The 27,939-nt window shown below is 45.6% G+C and overlaps 1 protein-coding gene and 1 long non-coding RNA gene across 2 annotated transcripts in view; both read left to right on the top strand.

Annotated features, from left to right (window-relative positions):
* The window catches only part of LOC309388763, a 259,500-nt gene that overhangs the window by 142,342 nt on the left and 89,219 nt on the right, over positions 1–27,939 (top strand). The window lies entirely within an intron of this gene.
* Positions 76–26,746, top strand: ZFP64 (ZFP64 zinc finger protein). Its single transcript, XM_081946536.1, has 6 exons — positions 76–235; positions 2,093–2,332; positions 3,793–3,954; positions 13,091–13,153; positions 15,215–15,466; positions 24,846–26,746. Exons 1-6 carry the CDS (start codon positions 187–189, stop codon positions 26,129–26,131), a joined length of 2,052 nt encoding a protein of 683 aa, XP_081802662.1. The 5' UTR covers positions 76–186; the 3' UTR covers positions 26,132–26,746.

Here is a 27,939-nt window from a genome sequence, read left to right as displayed (position 1 = left end):
CGGCTTCAGCTTTTTCTACGGAGCATGCTCGGTAGGCCCATATCCGTCCCCGCCTTAAGGGCTTGCGGGGGGGGGGGCGGTGAAAGCAAAGAGGCTTTTCTTTTTATTTTTTCCCCTTTGTTTGCTTGTTTGCACGTTTCTTTTTTTGTAGGCAGCTTCAGTTCACGCATCACCGCGGAGCCCACGATGAACTCGAGCGCCGCGGCCACGCAGTCCTTCTCCAGTCCCGTGCAATGTAAGTCGCCGCGCGGCTTTATCCGCGCTCCCGGGCCGGAGAGTTGGAAAAGCAGCGTTGTGTTGAGGCGCAGGCGGGCCCCGCAACCTGAGTAACGGCAGAAGCGAGCGGCTCGACCCGCCCGGGAATCTGATTGAGCAGCGGGCTACGGGCCCCGGAACCTGGGTGGCGAGTGCAAGCGAGCGGATCCGAGAAGGCGCACCGCGGGGTGGCACGGCTGCGCCAAAAAAAAAAAGGCGGTCGGCGGTTCGGAGAAGGGGGCTCTCTCGCTACGCGCTGAATTGCTGCGATCGCTTATTTGCAAGGCGGGGGGGGGGGCGCCGAGGAAGCCGGTGCAATGCAACCCTTGCCGTGGATCTGCAAAACAGGCGAGCTGCCCAAGTCCCGGGTAGCTGCCCGGTTCAAGCCTCTTAAGGAGCCGACTAAGGCGGCTCGGCTTGCAGAGAATGCAGGCCTCTGCCTAACCTGGCTACACGTCACGGAAGGCTTAGCTTTTGCGTTTCGATTGTGATGCATCTTTTCCCAGATGACGCCTTGGTCGGGTGCCCTCCGAAGAGCTTGGACTGCAGTAGACATTGTCCCCAGACGATATGGCCTTGGATAAACATTGGCATCCAGTTAGGAAATACTTTTTTTAAAAGAATAGAATAGCAGAGTTGGAAGGGACCTTGGCGGTCTTCTAGTCCAACTCTAGGCTTAGGCAGGAAACTCTGCACCACTTCAGACAAATGGTTATCCAATCTCTTCTTAAAAAATTCCAGTGTTGGAGCTTTCACAACTTCTGGAGGCAAGTTTAAGTGTGGGACAAGTTTAAGTGTGTGCATAATCCTCTCTTCTCTTTTTGGCAGCAAATCAGTCGTGAGTTACGACTGGTATGCCCTGGTACGGATTTACCGGTGTCTGCTGGGAGCACCAGGCACCGTTCCAGTACGGTGCTCCGGAGGGCCCACCCGCTCTCCTTACCTCTCCTTGAGCTGTCCGGGGCATTTGAGCACCCGCACGGAGCGCACTGCGCCTGCTTGACACTCCACCCAGCAACTGGAGCATCGCAGGCAGTGGGTGCCAGGCCCCGTTGCAGTGTACCGGTTGCAACGGGATCCAGAACCCACCACTGCAGGAAATGTTTAGATCTGGGACAAGCAAGGGAAGACCTCCAGATGTTGCTGAAGGACAAATCTCAGCAACCACATCCAGGGCAGGCAAAGATGAAGGATGCTAGGAATTGTTCACCAACATCTGAAGGGCTACAGCCCCCTCCCCCCCCCCGACCCCGTTGTTTTTATGCAGAGTTTTATCCCATCATCTATTTGCAAGTCATCATACCAGTTGCATAAAAGTCAATATATTCTACATGAACTTGAGATTCTGAAACAAAGTGTAACATTTGTAAACAAATTAAGAAAGTGGAGAAAACATGGGATACACATGTTAATTTAACTACTTTTTTTTACAATGTGGCAACTTTTAAGATTCTGGCTAGGGAATTCTGGGAGTTGAAGTCTACATCATAAAGTCACCAAGCTTCCTTATTGTAGTAATGTAAAATAACAGAATCTGTTTGTAGTGGACAAAGTCAAGGCAGGGCTATATTGAGCTTCTTTGATATGATTTCTTCTTTCGGGACTAAACTGATTCTACAAATGGGTCCTTATACCTTTCCCTTTTCTCAAAGTTAGCTCTACCTCCCTTCACAGATCACTCTGATGATATAATAATGTTACTGGCTACATCCCTGCATCTTTTGGAAGTCGGTTTAAAAAAAAGTCCATCGATCATGTCTTCAGTAGCTTCTGAATAAAAAATATGTCTATTACTAGTCTTTGAGAGTCATTAACTGTTTGGTTCATATTTTGGCAGTTCCTGGTGGAACCACAGTCCTTGTGGAGCTCACTCCAGATATCCACATTTGTGGTCTCTGCAAACAACAATTCAACAATCTTGATGCTTTTGTTGGTCACAAAAGAAGTGGTTGTCAGCTATCCGGCACAACAGCTGGAGCTACCAGTACAGTGCAGTTTGTGGCTGAAGAAACCGTACCAGCCTCACAAGCACAAACTGTTGCAAGAACCATCACATCAGAAACCCAAACCATCACAGGTAGTTTACCTAGAAAGCTTGGGAAGTGATGTCTAAGAAGCAGGTAGCTTCGTTTTGAACACAAAGGTCCACACTGCAGCTTCATGCTTTAATTTCTGGCACCTTCATTGAAAATGAAGGAAGTCTGCCCGACATCTTAATGAGCTGCAAGATTGGCAAAGCTGTATGGTGGCTCAGTACACCTGTATGTCATTTGTAGGTTCCATTCTTGGGGACAGGAAGAGAAAGGTTGAAAAAGTTTCTGAAAAAAATAAATTATCTCCATATTGGAAAAGAAGCCCCAGAGAACAATTTGAGACTGTTGGGCTAGCTAGAGAAATAGAAATAGTTTGGCAGGTAGCAAATACAGGTAGTCCTTGCTCAATGAGAACCACTCATTGAGCAACCATTTGAAGTTACAGTGGTGCAGAACTTGGGGTTTTCATGACTGATCCTCTTAGTTACAGTTGTTGCAGTGTTCCCATGGTCACATGATCACTATTCAGATGCTCAGTATCCAGCCTGCAGTTACCTTATAGCAGTTTTTCTCAACCTTGGCTTCTTTAAGATGTGTGGACTTCAACTCCCAGAATTCACCAGGTAGCATGGCTGGCTGAGGAATTCTGGGAGTTGAAGTCCACACATCTTAAAGAAGCCGAGATTGAGAAACACTGCCTTATAGCATCTGGTGGTCATGTGCTCACCATTTGCAACCTTCACTGGCAACAATGTTGGAAGCCAGGAGGAGATCGCAAATGGCAATCACATGCCCATGGGCTCTGAGACTGCTCAAGGTTTGCCTAAAAACATCAAATAGGACAGACAGAACTGCCGTCATAAATCAATGCAGTTACATGGATGTCATGCTTTACAACCGTGTCATTTAGTGATGAAGCTCCGAGTCCTAATTACCATTGTTTAAGCAAAAAGTACTTGTCAGCTTCTGTACTTGGCTTTTTGCCCATCCCGTGTTCGGGATAGGCAACGAAGTGATCAAGAATGAAAATATTATCTCAACCTCCTGGTTTCTTCCCTGACGTTAATGTTTTACTGTCAGGCACACACAAAAAAAACAGAAGTCAGGATAGAATTCAAAAGAACTGGGAGTTTATTCCAAGCAGCCTATAGAAAAATCTGATCTACTAACAATCAGCAAATTAGGGGCAGTCAATGGACTTCGGGGGGGGGGGGGGGCTGAAGAGATCCCATTTGGGACTCCAGACTGATGGTTCATTTGATCCCCACCCTTGACCTAATCCTGCTCATCTCTTATACTTAACATAACTCTAGTTTGTTGATAGGGTATAGGAATGTAGACTCTGATCATAAAAACATCTGATCAATAGAAAGTCAGCAAAGGTTGCACTGAGTGCATGAAAGTTTTTTTCTGCCACCAATCCATATGCAGTTAGGTAGCAATATGAGGAAAGGGTTTTCAACATTTGGGGATCCTAAAATGAAGCTCTTTTTATGTTGATCAGTATCGGCGCCCGAATTTGTTTTTGAGCATGGCTACCAAACGTACCTGTCTGGTGAGAACAGTGAACCTCGGACAGCTACTCTTGTTACCACTCCACTGAAATCACGCAGCAAAAAGTCCAACACATCAGTGGCACAAAAGAAATTCAGCTGCAGCTACCCAGGTAAAGGATAAACCGGTGGGTAAATCAGAAATCTAATTTTTGAATGGAGAGGGGGGACACCCTTGGCATTTTGAAAATACGTTGTGAGTACAGTGGCTACCATGGAAGGAAGGGGAGGGGAAACTTCTTCATAAAATTGCATTTGGAGTCACATGATGACTCATGAGATACATGAATTGAGTAGCAAAGACCTTAGATAGAGCTCGGGGGTGCCCAGTATGTTTTGTTTCCAAATGTTTCCAGATCAAAATTTTTCAGAATGTCCCAAACATGAGGGCAAAATAGGTTTTTTTTTTTAATCAATCTGGATCAGGTGGGTTGCTCCCGGTTCAGCCCGGATCAGGCGAACTGGTAGTAGCGGTGGTGGGAGGCTCCGCCCACCTTCCCGGACACTTCTACACATGCGCAGAAGCATCGCACACAGACGCAAGCACGCCCGAACCGGTAGTAAAACAATTGGCAACCCACCACAGATCTGGATCTATTTCAAGCAAAACCCCTGCTTTTATGCCAATGAAGATTCTCAGTCACCCAGGCAGTTATCTGAAAGTTGAGTCATGGCATCTGGACTTATTTTATGCTGAAATAATAGAAAATACTCGGAGACCAGGTTTTAGATTTTGGCAGTCGTTTTGCTCTCCAAGCTTGTTTCAATTTAGTTGCTGGATGTTTCATTATCAGACCAAGTAACATCATCAGCAGGATTGCCTTGTTCTATTCTCCTTAGCTTATAAAATGTCTTATGTGCCAGTGTGGTCAGTTGGTCATTGGGTTGGTTGTTCGTTTGGAGCTATATTTAAATTCTGAGCAGCTGATTGGTTCTTTTGTTGATTGTCATTCTATGGTGGTTTGAGACATTTTGCTTTTTTCCCAGCAGCTTCCTCAGTCAGAATAAATTGGTTAGGGGAATCTGAGTAGGCAGAGCCGTTGGGATGTGCCAACTCCTAAAATTCTTAAGGGGATTCCGGCACCAACCTCAGGAGTTCTTCAAACCAGCAAAAAAAAAAAAAAAAAAATGAAGCCAAGTTGCCATGACTCAACTTCCAGACAGCTGTATCTGGATGACCGAGATGATGATGATCAACATATTGCCACATACTTTGGAGAAGAAATCCTGAGGTTGGTACAGGAATCCCCCTAAGAATTTCAGGAGTTGGCACATTCCAACGGCTCTCTGCTTACTCCGATTCCCCTAACCAACTTATTCTGACTGAGGATGCTGCTGGGAAGGCAGCAAAATGCCTCAAACCAACATAAAATAAGTCCAGCGGCCTGCCCTGACTCACCTTCCAGACCCCAGTTTTTAGCATTTCATGTTTCCAGAGGTTTTAAAACAACACATTTCACAGTTGAAACAGTTTCTCATTCATATTTGAAATCGTTGGAAAATTCACACTCCCAATGCTCACAATGACCTAGATCCTAGGATGCATAAACGGTGTGGGAAAATGCCTTGCTTCAGTGACTTGGAACCTTTGGTCATGGAATTAGTGGGAACTACTTAATTCTGTCCTTTGCTGATGGACAACACCCACTAATACACATCTTTAATTTATGACCACCAAACCTTTGCTTAAAATCTCCTCATAAAGAATAGTCTTCCAGAGTATGGATTGATGTAGACAGATTCTCTTGATGTTTCTTGCGTTGCTTCTGAAGAGCCGAGGTGGCACAGTGGTTAGAGTGCAGTACTGCAGGCTACTTCAGCTGACTGCTAGCTGCAGTTTGGCAGATCGAATCCCATAGAGTTGCCAGAGGAAGGGAACAACTAAGGAACAAGGCTCAACTTGGGAGTAAGGCCACAGGTGGACAGTGAATGGTCCCTGCCATGGGGAATGAAAGAAGAGTGAAAGGGAGAGATGTTTGCAGGAGACAGTTAGTTCATTCCTGCATTCTTGCCAAGGATTACTGTAACTGAAAGATATCGGCCTGGCTAAAGGTTGGTAATTGTGAATATCTTGAAAGACTATGGGCCAGGACTTTGCTGGAGAGGAATTCACTGTAAATTAAATAAAAGGGGTTTATCGGGATGAGGAGTCAGCTTCGTGCTGCTGGGGAAGCCTAGGTCAGAACAAAAGAGATTCTAGGAGAAGGAAGTGACACTTGTATACTGTTTTAATCCAGTCATCGGGAGATGATCCCATCTAGTGTATTCCATTTGGCCATGTTTCCATTGAGAAAACTGAAACAGAGAATCAAAATGTTCTACTTTATTGCAACTGTTGATACAGTCGGTCTTAGCTACAAAAAAGTGCAGGATTTTTATGGAGCTACATCAGTAGGTGCCTGCAAATCTACCAGTTCCTTTTCTGCACGCAAACACAAGCATGCCTGACCTTCGAAAGAAGCATGGTTGTATTATATGCAAATCAGTCAATGTAAGCGCTCGGAGAGATTCTTTCTTCTTGTTGGGGCTTTTTTCTCTTCTTCCTTAGAAGCCTCCCAGGACCTCAAGGGACTTGGCAGCTATGAATTGTTCTTTGCATTGTATTTACTTTCTGCCCATTGATCTGCTGCTCTCTGAGACAGAATGAGGAAATAAATTGGCATCGCTTGTATTAATTTTACTCAGTGACATTGCCACAAAGTTCCAAGAAGATTCATGGAAGCAGTTTTTAAAATTAATTTAGGTTGCCATTGATCATGCGGCTTAAGGAGGGGAAAAAAAAATAACCTTCCATGTGTGATTAAGTCAATTAACTTCATTAGAACATATAGTCAAACCTGCCTTGGCTTGAGAATTTGACTGAAATTTATGTTGCATCTCTCCCCCTCCGCACTCCATTTTTGCTCTCAAGCAGCATTTACATTTCAAGCAGACCACCTGAGGAAAGGCCTCAATAGGCTAATCCAGTAAGGATCAAATCCTTGTTCGGTGGCGATGCTCGGTGCATGGATTTAAATGAATTAATCTCTTTCACCCTGGTCTGCTTATCTTGGAGAAACATATCCTTCTCCCCCATGTTCTTTGTCATGGCTCCTGGCTTGCAACACTAGAATAGTGGGCAATGGTGGACCAAACCAGAAATAGAAAACCAGGTTTTTGTATCCATAGCTTCATTCTGTGAAGGAATGCTGTCAAGGCAAGTTTGTTGAGGCAAGTTAGACTCAAAACAACTCCTGCTCAGGTATCTAGAATCATAGCAGGAGAAAAGAAATAGGAGGAATTCATTTCCTTTTCTCTTAAGAACTGAGAACATTTTTTTCTACAATGGTAAAAGACAATGTACAAGGAGTTTGTTCTTTTCCTTGACTGGTAAAGATGCTGCTGAAAATTCTGCTCTTATTTTTATTTTCTTTTTTTCTTTTAAACTCTTTCTGCCCTGGCTGGAGATTTGATAGGCATTACGTGTGCTCTATAATATGTCAGAAAATTTATATGATGGCTGGAACCATCTCTGGGAATGCTCACTATCCAAACTCCTAAAGGAATCCAGAGGCACAACTGCCTACAGAGGGAGATCTTGCTTGTGGTTAAAGGGCTTTATTGATTCAAAAAGCTACTAAAGTTTATTTCCAAGGGAATTTAGGCTGGTGGAGAATTTGGCCAAAGCTGCAGCCTTTATGGTTGATGCCACTATGGGTGGTGTGCAGTTCAGGTGATGCGTTTGGATATAATTACTCACGTCCAGAAGTTGTTACTAATATCCAGATTCTGTGGTTATCTCAAGAGTAAGTGGTTCTTTTCCACATTCATTAGAAAATGAAACTGCTTCATAATTTGAAGTGTTTTATTTATTCATCAAACAATTTTTTACCCAGTTGGGTCATTGCTTCAGATTTATTTCTGTATCTAAACAAAGAAACAGAAATGACCAAGGGCAGCAAAAAATCAGCAGAAGCAGGAGTGACTTTCAACTTCCTGCTGGCTTCGCCCTTGAGTTTCTTTGTGGGAAACCCGTTGGAGAGCTTTGGAAATCCTTCCTTCATTCCTTCTTCCCTTCCTTCCTTCCTTCCATCCATCCATCTGACCATCCCACCAATCTACCTTCCTACCTACTTAGCAGGCAAGAAGGTGGCTGTTGCTGGGTGAGGGAAGGAGCAAAGGATTACAAGATTAATACAATACAATACAAAAGCAGAGGACTTCCGGTTCCGGCGGCTGACGGCGACGGGCAAGTCTTTTGCCCGCTCCGGCTCCCCGGTGGGCTTCCCCACTCTTGGGGGGCACAGGACGCCCCGGAGAGGTGTCCTGCCAAAGGAGCGGCTTCGCGGGGGATCCTGGCATCGGCGGCTGCTGGTGGGGGACCCCCGCTTCGCTCTAGGCATCAGTGAGCAGTCTCGGAGGGCGCTTCGCGTCTCGCAACAGGCTGATCGGACGATGAAACAATAGAAGGAAGCAGCGGCGGTGTGGTGAGGCGCTTCCCCCATTCATTCCCTTTTTGGACTTAAAGGACTTTTCAGCATTCTATAATTTTAACTTTCGGATTTCCTTGGAGGCGCGGCTGGAGGGAGGGGGATTCCCCCCCCCCCTTGGACAAGCGGCTTGAAATAATTCTGCTCTCAGCCCCAGGGGAAGGAGGAGGGGGGAGAGCCAACCAATGATGCCTCACCCCTGCAAAAGTGATTTTTCACTGAACTTAGTTCCATAATTTATGGATGATCTGAGAACTTTGTGAACTTTTTAAAACTTTGTTATGCCTCTGAGCCCAAAGCTGGCAGGGCAAGATGGCACACTTCCGTTGTCTTCATGAACTCTGAAACCTGACTCCACCTTTAAAATTCAGGCTTCCGGTCTTTGTCTCCGTGCCACCCAGAAGAATCTCCTGTGGATTGCTACTTTTTGAACTCTCTGGGGGAAAAAAAATTTTTCTCTATTGCCAGACTGACTAGAGAAATTCCCCTCTGCCTGGTTCTTCTGCCTCCTGAACTCATCTGGCTGCTCTGCTTCTCCAGCTGTCCATTCTCTATACTGACTGATCTCTTTACTTTATAAACTATGTCTCCTAAAAGACCACCCCCTGGAAAACCTGGCTTTGCTACTTCTGCCCCGACATCTGCAACATCCAGTCCTGCCACACAATCAAAGATCACAGACCTGATGCAACCTAAGAGTACAGAGATGGATTTGCAACAAATGCTGCAGCAACTTATACAGGGCCAGGAAGAAATCAAGAAACAATTAAAGGAAATGAAGGAAGAAATTAAAGAGAATCAAATCCAAATTTACAAGAACTCACAGAGACTGGACCTTGTGGAGGGTGGGGTGGCGGAGGTGAGGGGGAGGGTTTGAAGCGGTGCAGAGGGGAAACAAGGAACTTGATATCCAACAAATGAAAACAGAGTTTGAGAGAATGTCCTTTTATCTTAGATTTCAAAATGTTATAGAAGTAGATGGGGAAAATATAAAGGACATTATGACTAACATCTTGGCTGAATACATCCACAAGGAAAAACAACAGATGGAATGGGAGATAGATCTGGTTTATAGAGTGAACTCTGCTTATGCTAGAACACACAATGTACCCAGGGAGGTCCATATTAAATTCCTTAGAAAAAGCACAAGAGATGAAATTCTGGGTGTGCAAAGGGGGCAGGCACTAACATACCACGACAGGGAGATAACCATCCTGAAGCAGATCCCCAAGAAAATTAGGGAAAAAAGGAAAAGTTATTCGCAATTGGCGAATAAATTATACCAGAAGGGGGTGTGGTTTAGATGGTTGATGCCTGAAGGTATGCTGATATTCTGGGAGGAGACAAGAATTAGAATTAACACACCCATAGAGGCACAGGCCTTTATGGAAAAAAACAAAACAGACCTAGAAAAAACAGAAGATCCTACTACGGATATGCAGGACACGGGAGGGGCCGGAGCTCTGCCAGCGGGAGGAGAAGGGGCAATACCAAGAAAGCTCAGATCACAAAAATAAACAAAAAAATTTCATATTATAAAATGACCGAAAGTAGTAATGGAATTATATCTTGAACATATACTACAATGTGTAAACTGATGGAAAATATTAATAGAACTAACATGCTGATTATATATGATTATGTATCAATGTTTTATACCTAGATGTATTTTATGAGTTTGGAGGGGGGAGGCGCCTGCCACACTTTGCAACTGCCAAAATTTGTATACCTTTCCATTTACCTTTTCCCTTATAAATGTTAAAAAAAACCAATAAAATTCTTTTCAAAAAAATAATAATACAAAAGCAGAGTTGGAAGGGACCTTGGAGGTCTTCTAGTCCAACCCCCTGCCTAGGCAGAAACCCTATACCATTTCAGACAAATGGCTATCCAACATCTTGTTAAAGGCTTCCAGTGTTTGGGCATTCACAACTTCTGGAGGCAAGCTGTTCCACTGATTAATTGTTCTAACTGTCAGGAAGTTTCTCCTCAGTTCTAAGTTGCTTCTCTCCTTGATTAGTTTCCACTCATTGCTTCTTGTTCTACCCTCTGACTCCCTCTTCTTTGTGGCAACCCCTGAGATATTGTAACACTGCTATGTCTCCCCTAGTCCTTCTTTCTATTAAACTAGACATACCCAGTTCCTGCAACCATTCTTCATATGTTTTAGCCTGCAAAGATTGGCTGAGAAACTATCACAGAACATTGAGAATGAAAACACATGACCGCAGCAGCAACCAGTAGCATAGAAGCAGCCACAACTTTCCCGAATTTCTTTTCCTCGAGAGTCATGGGTTCTGGATTTTGGACACATCTATTAGTTAGCCCATCTGAGGTGTCTTGGTTCAAAAAGTATTGCCCTATGATGCACTGTTTCACCCAGTTAAAGGTCGTGACAAAAAGACTTATTATACATAGTTTCATTTATTCAGTCAATCAATTTGCATGGTCACCATCTCAGCAAGTGACTTTAGGTGATATACAGTCTTAAATTAAAAACCAATTCTCATCAGGTTTCCTGCTAACCCTCCATCCTTGAATACAAGAGGAAGAATGGACCAGTATGACGTCCAAGTATGGATAGATACAGAACGATGTGCTGCTGCTAAGATCATCATTTTGATAAACTGACTCTAGAAACTTGTCAGGTCAGCCATATTCTCAGAGGTATAAATGTCATGACAATAGCCAGACTCCGGGATCTGAGACACAGTTCACTACACTGATAGCTTTCCTCAGGACTAGCAAGAGGAAACTGTGTAACTTCCTTGTTCAATTCCAGTGACCCCAAATATCAGTCTTGGCGTGGAACATATTGTAAATATTGACAGGATAATCCCAGGCATTCATTGCTGAAAGAATACCAATAGCAACAATATCTGATGCAACTTGAAGCTATACATAGTTTTCCTTAGCTTCTAGTATTATCTGAATGTCCCTTTGTTTTTCTGTTGAGGAATAAACGTAGCCACATATGCTCATAAATATCTAATATTTTCTTATCACAAGGGATGTTATCAGAGAAAGGTTAGTTGGGGTGGAAATTCACCCAACGTTTCAGCTGAGTGTGATTGCGGCAAATTCAGTTAGATCAGGGGTGTCCAAACTTGGGAACTTTAAGACTTGTGGACTTCAACTCCCACAAGTCTTAAAGTTCCCAAGTTTGGACACCCCTGAGTTAGATAAAGAACTAGCAAAATTGGGTGGATTCAAATCTGGAAGAGTAGCGTCTAAATCCTACTTCATTCATCAACTTCCTCTTTGGCAGTCCCCCAGTGGGATCTCTTAAAATATCTTTGACCAACCTCAAAGTCTCAGTACCTGTAGGAAGCAGAGAAGATACAGATGCTGAGAAGTTTGAAATCTTTGTACTATCCCATTTGTTCTCGAGCATTTATATTTGTCACTCCTCAAGCATTTTTCCTGGAAAAGCAAAGTCATCAGTGTGGATAATATCAGAACTTTATTTGTCAGAGGGGGTGGTGGTGGTAGGAAAGTGCAGTCTTCCCAATTTAGAAGCTCTTCATCCAGAGCAGTCATTCATCGCTAAGATGAATTTGATGTTCCACAGAAAGCAACAGGTGTCTCTGCTTCCTCCTGTTCCAGGAAGAAATGGCATCAGTTGGCTTTAAGGTTTTAGATCTCAGGTATTCAGACTCTCTAGTCCCTCTTGCTTTTATTGTAGCCAACAATTGGACAGTTCTCAGTCTCTTGCTCTTCCAAAGAAAATTGGATTTCATTCAGTAGAGATCGTTTCCTATTGATACTTAAGGCAGCTACCGAATTTTGTTTTTTTTTCTTTCTTAAATAATTTCACGTTGAACATTCTCATTTCTGCTAAGGTATATTTGTGCAGCCTGTTAATCAGGCTTTCAGCAGAACCTCTGCTCCAGTGGAGCTGAACAGGTATAAGGTAAAGGTTCCCCTTTCACATATGTGCTAGTCGTTCCTGACTCTAGGGGGCAGTGCTCATCTCCATTTCAAAGCAGAAGAGCCACCACTATCCAAAGACATCTCCATGGTCATGTGGCCAGCATGACTAAACACCGAAGGTGGCGGGACGCTGTTACCTTTCCACCAAAGGTGGTCCCTATTTTTCTACTTGCATTTTTACATGCTTTCAAACTGCTAGGTTGGCAGAAGCTGGGACAAGTAACAGGAGCTCACTCCATTACGCGGTACTAGGGATTTGAACTGCTGAACTGCTGACCTTTCTGATCAACAAGCTCAGCATCTTAGCTACTGAGCCACCGCGTCCGTTGTATATCCCAGTGGTAAAATACTTTTCTTCCACCACAAGAAACTGGAAAATTAGACCCTCTGCAAAGGTTTCTCTATCACAGTGAAAAGACATCATCTTTCTCTCTCTCTTTCTCAAATCTCTCCCTCCCTGCACAGAAAGGGTGATTTTCTTCATGTTTTGGATGTGCGTTTTTTTTATTTATTTATGGCTTGTTGATTCCTCTAACCATTATTATATTTACCAGAAACCACATTCTTGCTTGGAAGTCACTGCATATTGTTCCAGCCACTTTTAGAACATAAATGTTCTGTCTTCCTTACCAGGAAGAGCAAATACTGTTTGAAAATCACATAAGGTAGCAGTGCTGGGGTTAGATTGGGTTGGGAGCAGATCTCCAGCCAGCTCTGGGTTTCACCACCTCTTCGCTTAATATGCCCCACTGATAGTTAGGAAAAGAGGAGATCCATCATTTGCAGGAACTGACAGTTAAAATGGGCTCCTAATAATTGATTTTTCTACTTCTCTTTCTCCCTCCAGGGTGTCAGTTCAAGACATCTTATGGAATGAAAGACATGGAACGGCACTTAAGAACACACACAGGTACATTCCGGGAGTTTTAGAATGCAGCTAGGCCTTGACTTACGACCACAATTGAGCCAAAAATTTCCCATCGCTAAGCAAAGTAGTTCCGTGCATTTTGCCACGTTTTGCAACCTTTCTTGCCACCGCTGTTAAGCGAATCACTGCAGTTGTTAAATTAGTAGCATGACTGTTCAAGTGAATCCGGCTTTTCGCATTGACTTTGCTGGTCAGAGGGTCGCAAAGAGTGATCATATGCCGCCGCCCCCCCCCCCCCAGGACACTGCAACTTTCATAAATAAATACATGCCAGGTGCCAAGCACCCAAATTTCGATCACGCCACCACAGGAATGCTGCAATGGTTGTAAGTGTGGGAAATGGTCATTAGTCATTTTTCTCAGTGTCATTGTAACTTCAAACGGTCACTAAACAAATACTGTATTTTTCGAAGTATAAGATGCACCGGAGTATGAGACACATCAAGATTTCGAAGAGGCAAATTTTTTAAAAAAAGGTTTTGCACTCGGCAGACTTCCCAAAAATGGCACATTTTTCGCAAAAATCGGCCTGTTTTTTGTCAAAAAAAAGGGCATGCATAGTCTTTAGGAAGCTTGTAGAGTGCTCCTGGGGGCTGGGTGGGACAAAAATGAACCAAAACCGGCCCATTTTTCACTCATTTTTGCCCTCCCCAGGCCCCAGGAAAACTCTGGAAGCCTCCTAAAGGCTATGCACAGCCATTTTTGCAAAGGGGGTGGTGTTTCGGGAGGCATAAATGCTGTATTCAGTGTATAAGATGCACACAGTTTTTCACCCTCTTTTTTTGAGGAAAAAAGGTGCATCTTATACTCCGAAAAATACGGTACATGCCAGGTGCCAAGCACCCAAATATTGATCACGTCACCACAGGGATGCTGCAATGGTAGTAAGTGTGGGAACAATCATAAGTTGTTTTTCTCAGTGCCATTGTATCCACAAACGGTCACTAAACAAATAGTTGTAAATCAAGGATTATTTGTAAGAGAGTCAGTGGAAATAGATTTCTTAAAATTTGTTGTCCTTTTCCCACAAAACATTTGTAATCTGAGGTTGAGATGGGGGTGACCAGTGATAAGGGAGGGAAGGTTATTTTCTGAACTGCTGCACATTTTTATAGTCACTTGGTGATATGAATGCTGGAACTTCACCCTCTTTTCGATGTACAAGACATGGGGAAGATTTTATGATTGGCTAGAGAAAGGAATCTAGAAAAGAAAGCAAGAAAGAGATATAGAACCCAGTCAAGACACTATTGAATGGAAAAGGGGGAGCAGAAGGGGGGAAATAGAAAAGAAAGTATTAATATATAAGTATATGTTTAAGAATGTGATATTGAGGGGAAAATAGGATATGATCATGAAGAAAAGGGAATAGCAAAGGATAAGAATAAAATTATAACAGGGTTTAGGGAATATCATCCCGAAAATACATCAGTTCAGAGCTGAAAAGGAAAGAAAGAGAGTAGGAGAGGAGAAGAGAGGAAAGGGGAGAGAAGGAAAGAAGAAGGAAGGGGGGAAGGGATAGAAAGAGAAAGGAGAGGGGTTAGGGCAAGGGATGAGGAAGTGAGGAGTAGGAGAGAGGTAAGGGAAGTAGGAGAAGGAAAGGAGAAAAGGAAGAAAGTAGAGAAGGGAAGGGAGGGTGAGATTCCCATTCCCATGGGATGGTAAGAAAAGCAACCCGGGATGTATATTTTAACTTTTTATATGGAAAGCAAACATGTAAAAGTGAGAAAGATAAATAAGAATAACTATGCGAATGTATACCTGCAACTATATATAAGAGAATTTTTTTTAAAAAAAAACCTTATATATAAAAAAATGCTGGTAGACATTAGGAAACATAATAATACATTTCTCTTAAACCAAATCAAATTATTGTGACTATTCAAAAGGTGGGGGCTTACCTGTATCTGCACATATCCCTAATTTTCTAAGAGAAAATAAACAGCATGAATTCAAGAAGGGAAAAAACCTTGAACGATCATTTCCATTTCATCTTGAAAAAGATGAATTCCTTGGTGCTTGACATTTCTTTCCCTTCTTCAGGTGACAAGCCCCATAAATGTGAAGTTTGCGGCAAGAGTTTCAGTCGAAAAGACAAGTTGAAAATGCACATGCGCTCCCACAGCGGGGTGAAACCTTACAAGTGCAAGCACTGTGACTACGCGGCAGCCGAGAGCAGCAGCCTAAACAAGCACCAGCGCATCCATTCCGACGAGCGTCCTTTCAAATGCCAGATCTGTCCTTACGCCAGCCGCAATTCCAGCCAGCTCACCGTTCATCTCAGATCTCATACCGGTAAGGCCAGGGCTGGGGAGGGGCTGTTGTGGTCAATTTAGCCCTGAAAACCCTAAGATGGTTTTGGGAACAAAAAAAAATACTTGCACATTTAAGATTGTAACTCAGTTCAACAGAATTTATTTATTTTTCAATCACTTATCCAATTTGTGAACTGGCCAAAGCCATGCAAGGGTGATGGAAGGCATGCAAATAAAAATAATAAAATTGTATAAAAGCAATACAGGTAGTCCTCAACTTCACCACCACAATGGAGCCACAAAATTTATGTTGCTAAGTGAGACATTTGTGAAGTGAATTTTGCCCCATTTTTCAACCTTTCTTGACACATTTGTTAAGTGAATTACTGTGGTTGTTAAATTAGTAACATGGTTATTAAGTGAATCTGCCTTCCCCATTGACTTTGATTGCCAGAAGGTCGCAAAAGACCTGACAAATATGAACCAATTGCCAAATGAATTTTGATCACATGACCGTTAGGATGCCGCAATGGTTGTAAGTGTGAAAAACAGTCATAGGTCACATTTTTCAGTGCCATTGTAACTTCAAACGGTCCCTAAATGAACTGTTGTAAGTTAAAGACTACCTCGGCTTACGACCACAATTGAACTCAAAATTTCGATTGCTAAGCAAGACAGTGGTTCCGTGAGTTTTGCCCCATTTTATGACCCTTCTTGCCACAGTTGTTAAGTGAATCACTGCAATCGTTAAGTGGATAATTCAGTCACGGAGTGAATCTGGCTCCCCTGATTGATTTCGCTTGTTGGGAAGATTATAAAGGGTGCTCACTTGACTGATGGGACGGCGCAATAAATACATGCCACTATTTGATCATGTGACTGGAACTGCTGCCACAGTCATTACTGTGGAAACCAATCATAAGTCACTTTTTTTCATTGCCATTGTAACTGAATAGTCACTAAACAAAAGATTGTACGTCAAGGACCGCCTACATCATGCTCTACCATGGTGTGGATTTTTTCATTTGGTTTTGCTTTAGCAAGTTGTGCCAAAGCCCCTGTGGGTATCAATAAACTGTTTTTAAGCAAAACATGATATAGTGCAGGGCTTGAGCCTGCTATTAATACTGTAAGTAGAAGCTTCAAGGCGGAGGGGAATATCTTTAAGATCCTGATCTTGAAAACTTTCAATTGTGGGGGAGATTAACCTACCCAATGTTGGTCCTACAGATGTTATCATTTCTCCTCTGTCCAGTCTGACCTCGATCTTAGGTCAGTGGTTTGACCTGGAATTTGAGTTTGACTACAAGGCCAGGTTTCTAGGGAACCTTGCAGTCCTCTCCAGCTTTAATATTATTGCTGCACATTTTGTTTGTCTAAAGCAAAGTTCCCCAACCTTTCTGAGTTGGTGGCCTGGAGCAGGGGAGGGGGGATAGAATTTTGGAGAAGCATGCGCAAACATTTGCGTAAGTGGGGATGCAAGCGCCCGCAATGAGGTTTGTGTGAGTGGGACCATGAAGGCCCGCAACGATGCTCACACAAGTTGTGCCATGTGCGCACATCAGCCAGCCACTCACAAGGCCCGGCGGCAATTAGGCCATGGCCCAGAAGTGGCCTGTGGCCCATAGGTTGGGGACTCTAGTTTAAAGGGCTCTTGTGCGATACCTTGATTTTTGGCTGGTAAAATTCTGTTCTTTCTCACAACCAATGTCTCTTGTAAGATTCTCCAAAGCAAAGACATTTCCTTCTTCCCTTTTTGGTCTTTTATCCTATGGACTTTAGGCTCAGCTAGCTAGCTTTCTTTTATTTGCTTTGACACTGTTTACAGGTGATGTTTTGGAGTTTAAAATTAAAGTTCCTCCTTGACTTTTTTGAAAGCCATTTTTACCAGAGCCAAATATTTTAAAGTTCACTGAGTTGGATGAACTAAATCTTAAATGCACTGACAGCAATTAAATATTGCTACTTCCCCCCCCCCCCCAATATAGTTTGGCATCCCAAAATGGAGACTTTGTGCACTGCTGCAGCTGTTTTTCAGAAAAAGGAAATCAGAATTGCTAAAGTGCAGGCAATAATAGGCAGGGCCAGCCAAAACAAAGAACAGAACTGTCAGTCTGTGCAACTTCATTAATATAATGTGTATAATAAACATTTTATAGCGAGGGCCTTAATCTTTAAATACATGCATGGATTACCACAGCACGCCATGTCACGATTTCAAAAATCTTTAGTTGGAATCAATGAAACATACAGCCGGCTAAACCAATTATGCATCTTTTTACAATCTTCCATTTATGAGAATCTATAAAATATTAACTTGTAAAGTAAATTAAGTCTCATGTGTCACAGTTATTAAAATAATAACAAATTTTCCAGGGCGCTGCTCTGGAGAGTCCAAAGAAGGGGTTAAACACAGCCAATCTGCCCAGAACTGAATTGAAACTTTAAGCCACGCCTCTGGTGCCGACTCTCCCCAGATTTTTTCAATTCAGCTAGCCCAGTAGACGCACTTTAAGATTTTCTCCAGTTCTAAGATTGATTCCTTGGACTCTCCAGAGGAAGAATAATTTTTTAAAACAGTATATTTAAGGATTTTTAGAGCAGGCTGGTGTGTTTAAATTTAAGTTTGTTTTTTTCCCTTTTTAATTGGGTTTTTCTCACCCTTTCGGCTCTCCTGGAGTCCGGGGCTTTGCTCTGGCTCCTAGAAGCCGCAGGCAGCTGTTGGGGGAAGCGCGTGGGTCAGAGTGCCGACGCCAGCGCTGTTGGGGCACCCCTACTGGGGGCCGATTCCCACTGGAAGCCCTCAGTTGCAATTTGTGCTTCTAGCAAGTCAAATTGCTGCGTGGGCTTCCAGGGCAGCCATTTTGGCTTCTTCCCTCTTTAAAATTGGCGCGCAAAGCTCCGGTGAGTTCCGGCCGCCATTTTGGATTGCGCAATCTTCCGGCTTTACTTTTAAAAGTTTTTTGCCGCAGCTGCCTGGTGCCTGGCTCTTTGCAGGAGCCGTGTGGAGTCAGACTTGCCCGGTGTGACCGGCGACCTGGGCCCCAATCCAAGCAAGTGATAGCGGCGTGGGATCGTGGCCTGCTGGGTCGCCTCCTTTACTCTCCTGCAGGCGCTGGGAGCGAATTCTGCTCGCGCCTAAGAAATTCCAAGCTACTTCAGGCATTGCAGTTTCTCTGTCTCCTCAGGAGCATCGTGCTACGGTGGGCTTTCTGGAGGTAGTGAGTGGTGGTTTCCCATCCCCCTACTGCCCCAACCAGTGATTGTTACCATGGCAGATCAGGTCCCTGAGACTTCTGAGGGTGTCTCTTCCAGAGCCCCTGTAAGACAGGCCGGGAAAGCTGCCAGGGAGGCCATTAGAGGGAGTAAGCCTTACTCCAGGCATGGCCCCAAGCAGGGCTCAGGCCTAGACAAAGATGCATTAAGGCGACAGAAGGCCTTAGAAAAACAGGTTTCCAAAGCCCAACAGCAGGCCCAATCTTCCCTTTCGGTGTCTCCTGGGGAGCCCTCCAGGGAAATTCCTCCAGCCCAGGGAGGCCCCATTTCTGATAGTGAAGAGGAAGGGGATTCCCTGGCCATGGCAACTTCTCCAGGCCATTCCATGGCTGATCAGGCTGATCTCTTTGCCTGTCCCTCTGATATGGAGGAGGGACCAGCTCCAATGGGGCCCTTAGCCCCTCAACAGCCGATCCCCGGGCCCACTCAAAGGGTTCGCCCCATTGAGGCCCAAGGGCCTAACCTATCCACTGAAATGCAGGAAATAATTAACAGGGCCATTTCCCAGGGCATTGAGGCAGGCATGCGAAAAGGTGGCAAGCGCACTCGCAAGACCCACCATTTGCAACCCCAGGAGGATTCCAGAGAGATGACTCCTAGCCTTCCACCTTTGTCCCTGCATTCTTCAGTGGCCTCCGATGAGTCAGACTGGGAGGAGGAAGAGGATTTTCTTCCTAGGCAGGAAGCTGAATTCTCTGGGGATGAGGCAAGCCCCGCCAAAAAGCCGGCCTTTTCAGGCTTATTTAATTTGGATAATTTCAAAACCATTTTAGATAAGGCTAAGATCTCAACTCACATAGGGGTCCACCCCCCCCCCCAGCTCAGGTGGTTGTAGACCCTGATGATCTATCTGGGGATCTCTTTGAGGAACCCATTTCGGTCCAGGAAATAGTTCCTGTACCCAAGATGTTCCTCAATTTAGTTCAAAGACAGTGGGTGCAGCCAGCCACCATGGCTACCCCCAGCAGCCATGACAAGAAGCTATATACGGTGGATGCCAGCCTGGAGGAGCTGCTCAAGCTCCCTCCTATCGATCCCCCTGGAGCGGCTCTTACCTCCTCTTCTGTGCTCCCTCCTGACCTGTTGGAGGGGCTCAAGGCTGAGGACAAGAGAACCGAAACTGCTTGTCACAAGACCCATCAGGCAGCTGCATGGGCCATTAAGTCCTCCGCTTCAGCCTCCTTTTTCTCCAGGGTGGCTCTCCTGTGGCTGAGGCAGTTGTTGAGGAAGATACCTGCCAAGGACGTTAAAGTCAGGCAGGATATCAATAAAATCATGGCAGCCACAGAGTACACTGCTGATGCCACTCTGAATGCTGCTAAGTTTGCCTCGCATGCCCTAGCGTCTAATGTTACTTCCAGACGCCTCCTGTGGCTTAGGCACTGGAATGTGGATATGCGCTCCAAATGGAAGCTTGTTACTGCCCCCTTTAAAGGGGACAAGCTGTTTGGTGAGGTCCTTGATCCAGTCCTTGTGGAAAACAAGGACAAAAAGAAAGTGATGCCATCAGTCACCAAAAAGCCTGATCGTAAAGGTCCTGGCTCTTACAGGAGGCAGGCCTTTCGGAACAATGAGCCCTCCACCAGCTCCGCCCCCTATCGGGCGTATCCCCAGCAGGGTGAGCGGTCTCAGGACCGTCAGTCCTTTCAAGACAGAGGTTGCCAGCAGCCCTTCTCCAAGCGGCCATTTCGGGGGGGCTCCGGCTCCCGACCCTTTAGGAGGTATAAATGACCATCACAGGTCAGCTCCCATAGGAGGGCGGTTGCAGTTGTTCCACGCCAAATGGAAGCAGACCACGTCGGACCAGTGGGTTCTTCAAACGGTCCGCATGGGTCTCACTTTAGAATTCTGGTCCCCCCCTCCCCGCCACTTCATCCGGTGTCCAGTTCCCTCAGGGTTAGTCAAAAGATCCCTCATGGAACAGGAGATAAGGCACCTCAAGGAGATCAGGGCCATAGAACCTGTCCCAGCAGGCCAGGAAGGAAGAGGGTTTAACTCCATCCTGTTTCTGGTCCCCAAAAACTCAGGAGGGTGGAGGGGGATATTAGATCTAAAGAGGTTCAATCACCACGTGACATATCGCAGGTTCAAGATGCAGTCCCTCCAGTCCATCTTGGGGGCATCAGGCCAGGCGATATACTAACGTCCATAGACCTCAAAGAGGCCTACCTCCACATCCCTATCCGCAAAGCCACCGCAAGTTCCTGAGGTTCTCTTACGCGGGCCTCCATTACCTCCGGGACCACGGGTTCACCATCAACCTGGAAAAAAGTCATCTCGTTCCCACGACCAGACTGAAGCATCTAGGGGCCGTCATCGACACCACCTCGGGCACAGTATCCCTGTCCCCGGAAAGGGTGGCCAGCCTTCGGGAGATGGTCGTTCAGGTGCAGCAGTCACGTCTAGTCAAGGTGGTTCAGCTCTCACAGCTCCTCGGCAAGATGATCTCGTGCCTGTCAATCGTGCCTTGGGCGAGACTTCACTCCCGTCCCCTTCAGTGGCTCCTGCTTCCATATCAAAGAACAAACGAAAGCAGCTCAACAAGACTGATTCCAGTTCCAGCAGAGGTACGTCGCTCTCTAAGTGGTGGTTGTCTCCGGCCCTGTTAAAGGGGTCGCCATTCAAGGAGCCAGTCAGGCTCACCATCACAACGGATGCCAGCCTGTTCGGTTGGGGGGCCCACTGCCACAACCAGCTCGCACAGGGCAGGTGGTCCCCTTCCGAAGCCGCTCACAGCATCAACTGGCTGGAGCTGAGGGCAGTCAGGCTTGCACTGAAGCGCTTCCAGAGCACCGTTCAGGGCCACCACGTGCGCATCATGACAGACAATGTCGCCACCAAGGCGCACATCAATCGACGGGGGAACGCGCTCCAGATCCCTGATGAAGGAGGCGGAGCTCTTGGGTCGATGGGCGGAGAGGTATCTCCTTTCTCTTCAGGCGGAGCACATCTCGGGCACGAGCAACACCCAGGCGGACTGGCTGAGCAGATCCACAGTCGACCACTCGGAGTGGCGTCTACATCCGCTGCTGTTCCAGCAACTGTCCCAGAGGTTCGGCCTCCCGCTGGTGGACCTGTTCGCCACCGCGGCCAATGCGCATCTTCCGCGGTTCTTCACAAGGTTCCACGACCCGAGGGCGGAAGGAGTCAACGCGCTGCACGGCCCGTGGCCGAAAGGTCTGCTTCACGCTTTTCCCCCGCTACCTCTTCTTCCCAGAGTCATCAGGAAGATCCTAGCAGAGGAGGCGGAGGTGCTGCGGGTAGCACCGTACTGGCCCAGGAGAACCTGGTTTGCAGACTTGGTGAGTCTTTCGATCACACCACCGTGGCGGATTCCTCCACAGGACATCTCTCTCAGCCAGGGGGCCCTTCAACATCCAGAACCCCAGTGGCTGCAGCTGGCCGTCTGGCACTTGAGAGGGATCTCCTAAGCAGAGGCAAGTTGTCAGACAAGGTGATTGGCACCATCCAAGCGTCACGACGGCAGTCCACGACGCGCATCTACGACGCCACTTGGAAATCCTTCGCCAGCTGGTGCACGGCTCATGGTACGTCTGCGCCCCTTGCTTCGGTTCCTGTCATCCTGGACTTCCTGCAGGAAGGTTTGGACAAGGGCCTGGCACCTAACACCCTGAGGCGCCAGGCGGCAGCCCTGTCAACCATCCTCTCAGTTGAGGGCTACGCATCTCTTGGCCGGAATCCGACCATCCGCAGTTTCCTCAGGGGAGCGACCAACCTGAGACCCCCAATGGTCCACAGATACCCATCTTGGGATCTCAATGTAGTGTGCGGTCCCTCATCGGGGCCCCGTTTGAGCCCATTAAGACGGCCAGTCTCAGACACCTCACATTCAAGACGGTTTTTCTGGTCGCTATCACGTCTGCTCGTCGCATATCGGAACTGGCTGCCTGTCAGTCAGAGAGGACTTGTGTCTCATTCGTAACGACAGAATAATCCTGAGGCTGGACCCTTCCTTCAGTCCGAAGGTCAATTCCGGGTTTCATCGGGCGCAGGAGGTGGTCCTTCCGGATTTTTGTCCGCATCCTCGGCACCCGAGGGAAAAGCGCTGGCACATGCTGGATGTGCGCAGGACTATTCGCAGATACATCAAGCGCACGGCCAGTTTTCGGAAATCCGAATCTCTATTCGTCTCCTTTCAACCAGCTTCTCAAGGCAAGAAGGTCTCTTCATCTACCATCGGCGGATGGCTGCGAGCCTGCATTGCGCTTGCCCACGTTTTACAGTCCGTTCCTGTGCCTCTCAATATCACAGCACATTCGACTAGAAGCGCCGCCACCACAGCTGCCTGGTCTACACAGGCACCGATTGAAGAGATCTGCAAGGTGGCCACCTGGACTTCTCTGTCTCCATTTGTCCGAAATTACAAACTGGACAGTTTTGCATCGGCGGAAGGGGCCTTTGGGAGGCGTGTTCTTCAGGGCATCCATACCAGCGGAGCGACCCTGATGGCTGAGCTTTCCCGCCCTAGTGACAATTAGCTTGGGCATGTCCCTTCTTTGGACTCTCCAGAGCAGCGCCCTGGAAAATGACCATTGTCTTACCTGAAGGGTCCTTTTCAGGGCGCTGCAACGGAGAGTCCACCCCGCCCTGGGGTCTATTCTCCGCTGGTGTTTGTGAAGTCACAGTGTTGTTTGTTGTTTCTGTTATTGTTGTTGGACTATTTTTGACTTGTTCCATATTAGACTTCCAGTTGAAGTTTCAGCGCGCAACTGTTCCACGTCTTCATTGAATAAATCTGAGGAGAGTCGGCACCAGAGGCGTGGCTTAAAGTTTCAATTCAGTTCTGGGCAGATTGGCTGTGTTTAACCCCTTCTTTGGACTCTCCATTGCAGCGCCCTGAAAAGGACCCTTCAGGTAAGACAATGGTCATTCACTGTATTAGGGAGCTGCCTCTATTTTATTTCTGTTTTAAATAGCATCCTGTGACTCACTCAGCTTGTGGTGTGTGTACAAGGGAGTTGTGGGAGGGAGGGGGCAACCAATATGCAAGCTGTTCAAATGGCGCAAAGCAGCAGTAAATCAATAGCATTTTTTGTTTGTTTAAGTATGAACAATAACCATCGTTTATTAACAAGATGGAGCTCATAACAGCTGTCGATGTGCTGCAAGAATTATCAATACATTGTTGGACAAAGAGCTTAGTTGCCTTTTTACCCTGGGATTTTTCTCTATAAACTTCTCTTTTTAGTGTACTTTTCTTTTCTTTTTTAATCAACACTTGGATGCAATGTTTCCAGTAAGATAGCAACTATATAAACAAAAGCTTATATACCACATCAGTAAATGGATCAATGAAAGTTGGGTCTTTTGAAAAGAAGCTTTACCCGAAACGTATTTCTAAATGCAGTTTATTTTGCTCTAAATAAGATATGCTTTAAAGGCCACACTTCCCAAGCTAGTACTGAAAAACTTTTAACATTTTTAGCTAGCCTGTTTACTGTCACCTGGGAATTCTGGGAATTGCAGTCTCATCAGAGGTACTTTGGAACAAGTGATGACACAAAGGAAATACCACAAACTCCAGCATTTGTGTGTAGTTTGAGGAGTGGCAAATGGGCTACATATATACCCTCAAACCAGGGGTGAAATCCAGCAGGTTCTCACAGATTCTGGAGAACCGGTAGCGGAAATTTTGAGTAGTTTGGAGAACCGGCAAATACCACCTCTGGCTGGCCCCAGAGTCGGGTGGGAATGGAGATTTTGCAATATCCTTCCCTCAATAGTGGGGTGGGAATGGAGATTTTGCAGTATTCTTTCCCTGCCACGCCCACCAAGCCATGCCCACAGAACCGGTAGTAAAAAAAAACATTGAATTTCACCACTGCCTCAAACCCTCTAAAGCAATATTTCTCAACCTCAGCAACTTTTAACATGTGTGGACTTTTAACTCCCAGAATGCTGGCTGGTTAAGGAATTCTGAGTACTGAAGTCCACACATCTTAAAGAGACTAAAATTAAAAAACATTGGCCCAAAAAGTGCCACCTTGGAATCCAAAGTGCTCTATAGCCCTAGTAAGTACACAATTTTACAATTACTTTGTTAGTAAGTATCATGAGCTTCATTTGGCTAGAATTAATCTGAATCCCTGTGACGCAAATATAAACATTTGTCTCTCAAACAGGAGATGCTCCTTTCCAGTGCCGTCTGTGCCCTGCCAAATTTAAAATCAACTCTGACTTGAAGAGGCACATGCGTGTGCACACAGGGGAGAAGCCTTACAAATGTGAGTTCTGCGAGGTCCGGTGTGCCATGAAAGGTAACCTGAAGTCCCACATCCGCATCAAGCACAACGTGGAGAATGCCTTCAAATGCCTCATCTGCAAGTTTCAGTGCGGGAATAAGACAAGTCTCCGGCAGCACCTGCGCATCCACCAGCCCGAGCAGCCCGTGAAATGCTCAGAGTGCAGCTATTCCTGTTCCAACAAGGCGACCCTCAAAGTCCACGAGAGGATCCACTCCAAGGACCGCCCTTTCAAGTGTGAGTTCTGCCGCTTTGATACCAAGCAACGGAGCAATTTGACCACCCATGTGAAGAAAACCCATCCCGATAAGATCAGGGTCAGAGAAAAGATAACAGGTCAAGGGGAAGGAGATCGGCCAAAGGAAGGCAACTCCAGACAAGTTGCTAAGCTGGAGGCCAGGAAAGCCTTCAGATGTGATCTCTGTGAGGCCTCCTTTGTCCGGGAGGACTCTCTGAGGAGCCACAAAAGGCAACATGTTGACTATAATGGAACTAAAACTTCAGAGCTGGCTGTCCTGCAGTTCCAGATGGACCCCACCTCACATGGTGATACTCCTATTACGGTTAGTCATCTGCATATGCCATTGCACACTTCCCCCTATGGGGAAGGGCAGGTCAAGATCATTGTTGGGCATCAGCTACCCCAGGGCAACAGCTTGGAACAAGGAGATCAAGTCAACATTGTGTCTCCTACCTTAATAGCCCAGAATCAGGATGATCTGTCCAGCAGTAACCAGCTGCAAATACTGCAGCAGGTGAGCTTATTGGCTCCACCCCTTCCTGTTGGGTCTCCGGCAGAAAGCCTTTCGGTCAATCAACCCACAGTCCTCCTCACGACTCACAACCAAGCTGATGGAAGCACATCAAACCAGACCTTGATCTCCACCATTCCAGTAAGCAGCCATGAGGTCTCAGCTAACCAGGCCTTCATCAACGGCACAGGGATCAGCTGCTCGGATTTGGAAGGGCTCAATGCTTTAATTCAAGAAGGGGCAGAAGAAGTGACAGTGGTCAGTGCTGAAGAGCAGAACATCTCAGTGCGAGCATCAGCTCCACCAATCTTTTCATCCTCTTCTCATTCCGATGTGCCAAAGCAAACCTACTCCATCATCCAAAGTGGAGCCCATGCGAGTTTATTGTGTCCTGCAGACTCCATACCAGATTAGACTGGAGGCTGAAAAAGTCACTTGTTTGCTCCATTTTGTCCTAGAGTGCAATTCTAGAGGAGGCTGCTAAGGGAAGCAGGCATGGTCAGCCTGGTGCCCCTTTCTCAAAATGAGCGTAGTATGCATTCATGAGTAATATGGTGATACTGCTGGCTTTAAAGATGGATCGTGGTGGGAATAGATGTCCTTAGATGCGGATAAGTCCTATTGCACAAGACTCCTTTTTGTCGCTTTCAGGTTTAAATCTCTTGTTTGGACTAATAATATCTATCATGGTTAAATAATGTCTCTTTAGCATAACTTACCCAACTTTGTTCTAGGCTTAAACAAATACCCAGTGAGTCAGACTGCGTGGGAAATGCTATCAATCTTCAAAACTAGTTGTAGCCTTAATGGGAACCATTGAAAATTGTTCATTGGCTCTTAGGTTCTCCTCCCCTTTCTTTTTCTTTTTTCCCTTTTTTTTCTTTCTTTCATATCTCAGACCTTAAAATCGTGTTGAATGTATAAATGATATGTTTTTAATATCGTACTTATGAGAACAGTCTTACATTGTAAGCCACTGCTGGATTGTCCTCCACTGTGATCAATGACTTTAGACCAGTGTTTCTCAATCTTGGCAACTTGAAGATGTCTGGACTTCAACTCCCAGAATTCCCCAGCCAGCTTTTGCTGGCTGGGGAATTCTGGGACTTGAAGTACCAGACATCTTCAAGTTGCCAAGGTTGAGAAACACTGCTTTAGACGGACTAAAGAACATTAGCTGGATATCAGGTTGCAATATAATCCTCCAAAGTGACATTGTTCTTCTGTCTTCAAAAGCAGTTTGTAAGCATGTAACATTCAAATCATGGAGGAAAGTGGGGAGAAAAATATCAGTTGTTGTTGTTGACAGTATTAAGCAAGCAACTTAAATTAAGTGACTCAGGGCACAAGCCGTTTACTACTTTTTGAATACCTGATTTCTATATCGAGACTAGGCGGACCAGCTTTTGAAGCTCACAATATACGGTGTAGATGGTCTACATTGGAACCACATCTGCAGCAGACCAGTTTTGTGGTGCCTCAGATGAGTGTAGGCCAGCTCCATGTGCATCAGGGATCACCTTTTTTTCCAGATGTGGCACCTACAGGATACATTTGAGCATCACCCTAAACCAGCCTGTGACTTAGCATGGAATGCACTTATTATCTTCTTCTTACATCAGTTGGTTTATGGGAAATAGATGTCACTTTTCACTTGGGAGGAGAGAAGCAAGAGCACAGTGTTGTCAAAAGAAGGAGAGAATGTGGCAAGCATCCTAGCTGAGAAATGTGCCATGTCCGACTCTTAACACACAAAAAGTGGGACACTTTCACTATTTAATTGAAGTTAAAAACCGTTTGGAAATCCTGGTTTTGTTTGAAGGTTGCCTTTGTTTCAGCAGCATACAATCAAGCAGCTTAAATAGTGTAACCATAACAATTAGATTGGATATTAGATACGACTGCACAGCATATGTTCCATTGAGTCTAACACAACCATTTATATAGTACAGCCTACTGGTACCATTCCCAAAGTTGCAGGCAGATGTAGGGCTTTGTTTAGCATTTCTCACTGTGCTGTTCGGTCATTATATTACAACACTTCGATAAAGTGATTTTCCAGATTATGTGCAGTTTATGGGAAGAAATGCACTCCCATTTCTGTGGTATGTATGCATGAAGCTAGTAGTGATTTTTTTTGTCACCTGTAGATGGTGCTAGAACTCAAGCTGAGGTTTGAGAGGAAGGAAACTATTAAAGAACAGGTAGGGTATACTTTAAGG

The sequence above is a fragment of the Natrix helvetica genome, assembly GCF_964273705.1.
Source record: "Natrix helvetica genome assembly, chromosome: 3".
NCBI classification, from domain to species: domain Eukaryota; kingdom Metazoa; phylum Chordata; class Lepidosauria; order Squamata; family Natricidae; genus Natrix; species Natrix helvetica.
Note: the sequence above shows the minus strand (reverse complement) of the source record. Positions and strands in the feature narration are given on the sequence as shown.

What these genes read in the sequence shown, in the direction of transcription:
- ZFP64 (XM_081946536.1), top strand. Translation starts at nt 187, where the DNA reads ATGAACTCGAGCGCCGCGGCCACGCAGTCCTTCTCCAGTCCCGTGCAA. An exon ending in CTTCTCCAGTCCCGTGCAAT is followed by an intron (nt 236 to 2,092) that starts GTAAGTCGCCGC and finishes ATATTTTGGCAG; the next exon opens with TTCCTGGTGGAACCACAGTC. An exon ending in ATTCAGCTGCAGCTACCCAG is followed by an intron (nt 3,955 to 13,090) that starts GTAAAGGATAAA and finishes TTCTCCCTCCAG; the next exon opens with GGTGTCAGTTCAAGACATCT.